Source organism: Nilaparvata lugens, chromosome 4 (genome assembly GCF_014356525.2).
Source record: "Nilaparvata lugens isolate BPH chromosome 4, ASM1435652v1, whole genome shotgun sequence".
Taxonomy (NCBI): domain Eukaryota; kingdom Metazoa; phylum Arthropoda; class Insecta; order Hemiptera; family Delphacidae; genus Nilaparvata; species Nilaparvata lugens.
Genome location: NC_052507.1, coordinates 34,941,161 through 34,949,918, shown reverse-complemented (window position 1 = coordinate 34,949,918; position 8,758 = coordinate 34,941,161). Strand labels below are relative to the sequence as shown.

The 8,758-nt window shown below is 33.4% G+C and overlaps 1 protein-coding gene across 1 annotated transcript; it reads left to right on the top strand.

Annotated features, from left to right (window-relative positions):
- Positions 1–5,330: 5,330 nt before the first annotated feature.
- LOC111060430 (protein HEXIM1) lies at positions 5,331–8,150 on the top strand. The gene has a single exon (XM_022348094.2). It carries the CDS (start codon positions 5,479–5,481, stop codon positions 6,484–6,486), a length of 1,008 nt encoding a protein of 335 aa, XP_022203786.1. The 5' UTR covers positions 5,331–5,478; the 3' UTR covers positions 6,487–8,150.
- The last annotated feature ends 608 nt before the right edge of the window (positions 8,151–8,758 follow it).

The following is an 8,758-nucleotide window of genomic DNA, read 5'->3' as shown; positions in this document are numbered from 1 at the left end:
CTGAGCCACATAATCTCATTATCATATTGATGAGTGTAGACTCCACCTTGGCATTGTATGAGTCAATGTATTATTTATATCGCTAATCCTGATGTAACACGCATACATAATGTAATGGACGGTATCGAATCTTTTAACGTTGTCAATGTTAGTAATGCTACTAGGCATTTAATTAGGCGAAAACGCTGAAGAAGAAATCGATGAACGCTTGGAATAAAATATTACTCATTCCACTGAGATTGAAAGGAGAATAATATTTCTTGGACTTGGAAGATCTATACGAAACACAACACGGGAGAAAGAGAACAATCAACATTTATAGGAGCCTGATTATGAAAATTGTAATAAAAAATAAATATGTTATAATTTTCCAATTATTACAGTTTAAGAAATTAAAGAATGAATCATTTAAAATTTATCACTGTTTACTGTATGATATGTAATATTTATATGATACTACTCAGATAAGATCCTTCTTTCCTATGTGGATAGGCCTACTGTTTTTGTTATGAGTAAATTAGAGTGATTAGTTTTTATTATACCGTACGTAAATATTGATAGTATTAGTTTCGTTCTCGTAGCTTATATTTGTGTGCATTCCTCTTTCTCACAGCTATTGTGATCATTTGTATGATTCGTTTAAAAAAATGAATTAATTATTTGAATTAAATTTTGGGAATATGATATATTATGAGGGAACGGATTATTATGATGAGTGATTCAGTAGATTTTTTATGATTGAGGATTATGTGAATTTTGGTGAATCACTGATTCCGTAGATTCAGCATGTTTGGTGATTTCATAGATTCTGATAAATGGTGATAAGATTACGACTGATAATTTGCAGGAAGTCTATCAGGAAACCTGTCCACGCTGCTAATCGATAAGTCTACATTTCACCGGAAGTAGTGATAACGTACTGAACACTACTCATAATTTTGGAGTGTATTACAATTACAGTATCTATTATGAAAGAATGGATAGTTTCATAGTTCCTTTTATGAATTCAACCAAAGAAAAGAGATACTAGAACTGGGTGTTCCCTGTTCTTGAACCATTTTTCAAATGGCAAGTAAAAATCAAATATATTCCGAATGTTTGAAATACCGTATCAATTCATGAGAAATCAGTTGAACTCGACTGTATAACGTAACTTATCATTATTTAATGAGCTATTATTCATGATAGTGGTGGAATTGAATGATATGAAAGCTACGTGTAAAAAATAAGTTGTTATGATTGATGGAAACCAGAGCTCTTCGTTGATAAATAAAGAAAGTTGAATTAACTCTTTGGCTGATATTTTCGCAGACATGACGTAATCCATTCATGTTAAACTTTTAGAGAAAATAATTAGTTTGTAGAGATATTTATCAAAATAGATTAGAAATGACAAACCTACAACTTCTCTCTGAAAATAATTTATTGCCCAACAAACAGATTATAATTAGTGGAGTATTGGAGAATAAATTTAGGAATATTAAAGGTTGCATTATTTGAACTCTTTTGTTCTTTTAAGAATGTAAATAAAACTATATTATTATTATTATTACTATGATTATTATAATTTGAACTCCAGAAATAATATTAAAATAACATTCACCACTTTTGAAATATCCATGGATACCGTGTTATCTTTTTTCCAGTACAGTAAAACTCTTTTTTTAATGTTCAATAATTCTGCAATTTATCAATTCATTACCAACATAAGATGATAAGATAAGTAATACTCTCAAATTGCACATTTTTTGAAGGTTCGAATTAGAGAAGTTTAATTGCATGACTTTGAATGAAAATGATAGATTTGAATGATCGATCTATCGATCACAATCCTCGGTTTCAGGATAACAATCTTCATAGTTTCACAGAAACCCCATATAGGTCAAGTTGATTTACTGTAGTGTGGTCCACGTTATAATGGCAGTGAATAAAGATAGAAGAATAGCGATACCGATTCTCTGCATTAATTAATTATATTTCTACACTGTCAAAAACATAATTGTCATCGTTGTGGACCTAGAAAAGGATAGTATCACCGGCTTTGTCGAATGATAGACAAGGATAGCAAAACTAAAGTTGATGAAATACTGTCATTATAACGTGGACCTCACTATAGGCATATTTTCACTTTTTTACAAATAGGATGATGCAGTACTAATCTTTGAAATCACTCTACTGTAGTACTCTATCGATAAATGTTCCCATTAAGACGACTTTAAAATTACTAGTTGAAAGTGTAATTGTGTATTCTGTCTGCAGCTAACAGTGAGAATTATTTCAAACTGTATGAATAGCATTAACACTTCCAATTAAAACAATGCTGACACATTCAAGTGAATCTCACTACGGTAAAGTTGTGAAAGCGACACCCCTCTTCAACTAAAGTTGCAAATATGGTTTCCCTTGATAAATCGATAAAGTGCTACCAGCTTTTCCGAACCCCATTCACTCAAAATGTATTCTTTCACAATTTTAATACGGTTCCTGATGGTCCTATTACCTAGTAGCATAGAGGAAAGAATACTTTCCCATAGTAATCTTCTATAATATAATAAAGGAAAAATTCGGCTTATGCAAGTAATAGATAGAAAATTCACGAATGACGCATCATCACGTCTGAACTACTGGACTGATCAACTTGAAATGTTGCATATGATTCTCAATCCACCAAGGATGTTTATAGGCCTATTTTTAAATTATTCAAGATTTCAATAGATAAAGTTTTCATTTAGACCCTTGCAGAGCACGGGTTACCTGCTATAGTGAGGTCCACGTTATAATGACAGTGTTTTATTAGCAATGGTATTGCTATCCTTGTCTATCATTGAACAAAGCGGATAGCGCTATCTCTTTCTCGCTGTGCTCTATTGCCAGATCGCTTTTATTAACAATGTAGCATTAATAATTAATTAACAACATATTTCATTATTTCATCCTAATTATGAAAAGTCATAATGAAATTGATGAAAAATATAATTTCTTGCTTAATAAAATATAATTTATTATTTTAAATGAAGATGAACAATTAAAATTACATTTAATAAACCTGCATCAGCTACCGTCAAGAAGGCAAGACAGTGAGGATCGGCAACGTTGTTCCCCTATCTATCTCCACTGCCATTATAACGTGGACCTCACTATAGTATTTAAATATAGTAATATTTCATCTCTACTAGTAGTGTATGGAATACTTCTACAGAAGAGAGAAGAATGATAGGTAAGTTGAATTTTTGTCAGACCAGAATTCTGATTATTCGGAAATTCGGAGTCGTGCTTCATCACAGCTCCACTAATTACGTACCGTAAACCAACACCTGCAACAAGATCATCTCGACTCAAAGCCGCTACCACTTTCCTATTAATGCACCGCCCAGGCCATCACCTCACATTACACGTTTCAATTTTCAAATGAGATAATCGTGTGAGTATTTGTGATAATTATAGTGGGTTGTAACATAGTATAGCATTACATCATTACAATAATGTTCTAAATAATATAATAATAATAATAATGTAGCAATGATGGTTAGACCTTAATATACTTATGATGGTTGACGAAATTATACTCAGACAATGACTAATCTTTTGGAGTGGCTAATGTATCTATAGACTGGTTAAAAAAATATAGATGAGTCATATAATCGCAAATAATTGTTATAATAATGGAGAGGATGTAATGATGTTAACAGTAATATGAGGAGCATAATAGCTATTTCCGACTTCCTACACAATATTTTATTCAATATAAGTACAAAGTTTCAATTAATACTAGAATCATATTCCTCATTTTTTAAATGAATTTTTGTATTGCAATGCCCTTGTTTATTATTTGAAGAATAATGGAAGCCAATCGACAGCTTTAGGCTACTTGATAGGAAATTTGATGATGTACAAAAATGTCAATCAATCATCTAGCAGCATTAGGCTGGATTCGCATTTATCAGTATTTGATAAGTGACTAGTTCAGTGAAAATATTATTCCCATGAGTAATAATGGGAATTTATTACCATATGAGTACTAAACCGTTCCCACTCAGCGGCGACATCTGGGTGAGAATAGTCCAATTAGAACTCAAGGGAAGAATATTTTCACTGAACCGGACACGGATACTGGCAACTGACAGAACTGGGAACTGATACTCGGACTGACATGTGGGAATCCATTCTTATACTGTGGGTATTTTAAAAATAATGCAAGTGATTTCTTCTCTTATTTCTCTAGACGCGATAGCGCACTTGCAGTGTGGCCTTGCTGCTTAAAAACGTTCCTCATAAACATATACGACTTGCCCTTGAAGCATCGTTACAATTTACGTTGAAGTTGAAAACGTATTCAAAACGTACTCGTTGCAGGATTGTTCTCCAGAAACGTGATACTAACGCTACCGGAAATCGAAAAGGAAAGGCGTTACAGTAACGTTTAGGTGACTTGTTTGAAAGAAGGTAACGTATTACTAACGTATGGTAAAGCAACGTAATACTTACGTTAACGACGGTGTGTATGGGCCAGCCATTCATTGGCTCTAACACGGTGCATTAACGTTACAGAATAATAATGTTACCGTTTTCGATTGGATATGGAGTGAAATAAGGGATATAAAAATGTGATTGTACAATATTATTCCATATTAATTAGGTACTGTATATTAATAAAGAAAATATTGTGGTTGTAAACTGCTGACTGCAGTTTACAACTACAAAAATTATCTTCAAAATTGATAGATGAGAAGTGATTTGCTAATTTTTGCCTCATGTTTCAATTAGCCCACTTACTGCGAAAGTCTGTTCAACTGAAACTAAATTACATGTCTATTTTAAAAGATTAATATCGTGACAGTAATTTACGAGTTAAGTTTCTTATCACTACCGGTGCCGTACTAAGATAGTGTAGCCTACAATATTGGAAGAGAGCAGAGTTTAGAGTTTATTGAAACTTGGATTTTTTTCTTGGAGGACTTCCGTGAAATTATTGTATGGCACAAAAAATATACTCGGTGTCCAATTTTAAAAGTATAAGATGATTTTCATTTTGTATTGTAAAAAGTGAGTATTTGAGATTCTCTAATGTAAAAATTTCAATATTCCAAAATGTGAGCGTTGAGCTTTGCATCAAAAATATTTTGCTAAATGATCTAATGCCGAAATTGCTTGATGTGCTGGTTGCTAAAATATTACAAGTTCTCTCGTTTTGTGCATGTTGCCTGCACTAGAGAAACAGAGCAAAAGGAAAAGGGCCATTGAGCATGTTAAAAACTGAGAGAGGGGATCCGATGGATGAAGGGAGAAAGCTGTAAAGACTGCAGCGCTCCAAAGTCCAACTCCAACGGCTTACTACTGAACTAAACACTGCAATGGGAACACCACTCAGTCGAACAGTTATCGTGGCGTGCTTGTGAAGTGACTTTCAGCTCGTAATCTCTCTTAATTCGGATTGTATTTTGAGTGATGTGAACGTTTAATTTTGTTAAAAAGTGCGTAATGAACATGGGTGATATTGTGAAAAATGAAGTGTTGACGAATAAGGACAATGTCGAAAACAACATGACGAATAACGCCATAGCAAAGTGCACAGATCAGATTAATCTCTCAGCAACGCCATCTGGTGGCGAGAATCGGAACTACAGTTCAAAACAAGCCGCGAAATTAGCGGATGGCGAGCGATACGAAAGGAAGAAGAAAACCCGTCGAGGTAAGCCAAAAAGGAAGAATCCCTACAACAAAGAAGATTCATCCAATCGTTCAAAATACCAGAAACGACGATCTATCTCTAAGTTTAGAAATAGACAGCCAGTTGCTCCCTACAATACCAATCAGTTTCTTATGAACGATCACACCGATCTCCAAGGATTAGATGAAAGACTTCTTACAAAAACAAACACATCCGTCGAAGTCGAAGCCCCAAATTCACCAAATTCCGTAGGAAACCGACCTGCGAGAGCTAGGGATTCTAGTTTTACAAGTGCTGATTCTGTTGAAGACTTTTTTTATTCATCACCCGACGACGAAACTGAGTTTCTAACCAAAGAGTTTTCCAACACCTACAAAGATCTTCACGTTGAATCATTGGCTTCCATGAGCAAAGCCGATTTAATACAACAATTAATTCAGCTGGAAGAAAAGGTTGACTTTCTGCAGAAAAAAATGAACTCCAGAAATAATGATGACGACAAAATAAGCGAGGATGAAGCTCAAGTACGTGTGAAATCTAAGCGCGACTATGAAAACGAAATATCAAGGCTGTCAGTGATCAATCAACAACTGGAGGCCGAGAACGAGAGGTTACGGAAGAGGATTCAGTCCCGAAACAGTTCTATGGACTCAGAAACTCTAGATTCTGAAAGTGATAGCTCATCTTCATCAGCAACTTCATCACGTACATCAGGAAGTGGAAGGAATTCACCCAACGTCAAAGAAGCCCCTGAAGAAGTCATCGTGAATGGAAATCATTCACTTGAAAGTTTCATGGAAAAAGAAGATATGACCTGAGCAGGTACTCTCCCTAATGTTTCCACTGTAGAAATTATTGTGTTGATATTATTTTGTACAAATTTTTCTGATGATAAGGTTAATTTATTTTTGAATCGACTTCCTTGATTTTTCCATTAGGCTATATCCAAGCACCCAAGACTAATTCATTGAGAATTGAGTATGAGTATCAATGATTTCTCTCTATACTCAAAAGGTTACAAGCATCGCAAGTTTTTTAATTATTACAATTTCAAGGATGATTGGTAGCCTACAGAAGACGTTTTCAAAGACCTAACTTCGTTTGATAAGGGATAATCCTTTTTAGTGAAATATCAATTTTTCATAAAAAAAAACTATGACTTGCTCAGAATTGGGCATGAAAAATGCTATTTTTATACTATTATAATGTCATTAACTTGGATAGCCTATATTTGAAATGTTTAGAAGATAATAATTAATTGAACAATAATCCAAATGTTATGTCCGAATTCAATACCGTATAATTTTTTTCAAGTTTTTCTTCTACTTATAATCTAATAGTAACTGAGTTCCTTTTGCAAAAACTCAACAGTACAGTAGGTACTTAAATTTTGAGCCAAGTCCGAACGCGATTCATGGCACTGTCCCATCTTCAGCGTGAACAAGGATTATCTTGGTACTGGAACACGTGTTACCTTGCTTAATACTCAAGGTTTATCAAGGTACTCCTTCTGCTCTGAAGATCGACCTAGCACCTTGAAACGCGTCCATTCCTTGCTTCAAGTACTATACTATTGTAAAAATAAAAGTAGTGATCTATTAAGTTTTTTGTTTTGAAAGAACTGTTTCTTGCGATATTATTTGATGCTGACCATTCCACTCAAATGTAGATGATTATTTGGTTGGTGAATTATTATTTTGAATACAGTATTAATAACTTTGTTTTTCAAATATTCCGAAGAGTAGAAGAATCCAAACTATATTAACAAATAAGATGAAAATGAAGGAAATGCACTATAATGAAAATATGCATTGCAAGATGTGAAAATCAAATAGGTATCGTAGCCCACCGGCTTACAAAGGTTTAATTGAATGGTAGAAGTAGTATTTAAATTCAAATGTCATTTGAAATGATTAGTAATCCATTACTGTTATATTATTGTGTAGACATGTAGGCTCAGTAGTACCTAATTAATATTACTCACGCTTCGCGTTAATATTATTCCAAACACATCTACTTATTTTATATTACGTTGCAGAAACAATAATTTCTTTACAAATAAAATAGTATTATTGCCGATAAGGATCTATATTTTCAATTTTTTGAATAGGGATGATGTTTAGGTTTTTTTACTTGGTATTGTAAATCAAACTATCTTTTTGCATTTATTAATCCATCTTCATTTACGTTACCTTTAAAAATAGGAAACTGCTGTGCTTAAATGGAAAATGTTTCACATACAAATTGCATCAGATTTTATTTCAATTTCCATAGCAGTTATTAAGCCATATGTTACCAAATTAGAAATCTAACGTTTGTGATTTTCTATAAAAATGGTTTAAACTATCTAAAGAATATATATTTATGTAAAATATTTTCATGTTTGTCTGTAATATACTGAACTACGTACAATATTTGCTTCATTGATTAGCCTAGTCTATTTTTCTATGAATCAAATGAATAAAGTTATGTACATTTCAAATATTGTGTTTATCTATTAGGCCTACTGTCCCGGAAATTTGATTCATAAAAATTATTCCTGAATATAATTAAAATAAGGATTATTATGATAATAGCCTACAGCTGAGGGCCGGTTTCCGAGCTCGGGATTCAGCTAAGTTCTAGACTTATAGACTTAAGTTATTTTTAATTATTTAGGAATGTTTCATTTCGTCAAGGAAAAACGTTTCCAATTTATTGTAGAAATGAGAAAATGAAGATTATCATAAAAACTACGACTACGTCCCGATTCGGAAAGCCAATTTTCTGACTCCAACTGTTTTAAGTCTAGATAGAACTTAGCTGAATCCCGAGCTCGGAAACTCTTATGCCGAGTTTAGGCCCGCCGGAAAGTAGACCCACGCTAATCCACGCCACTCCAACCCACGCCGTGGGATGTTTTTTTTGCTAGGCTTCTCCAGACATCTGTGTAATGCATGCAATGAATAATACACTTGTCAGCTGGAGATTAAAACCATTCAATCGGATTCGTAACTTGAAATTTTGTGATACAATATTAATTTATAGTATTTGAAACGGAACAAGCTGATCTTCAACTCTTCATGCAACATACAAGGCTACGAACATACA

Bases quoted from the DNA above. Each gene is read 5' to 3' on its own strand.
- LOC111060430 (XM_022348094.2), top strand. From the start codon at position 5,479: ATGAACATGGGTGATATTGTGAAAAATGAAGTGTTGACGAATAAGGAC.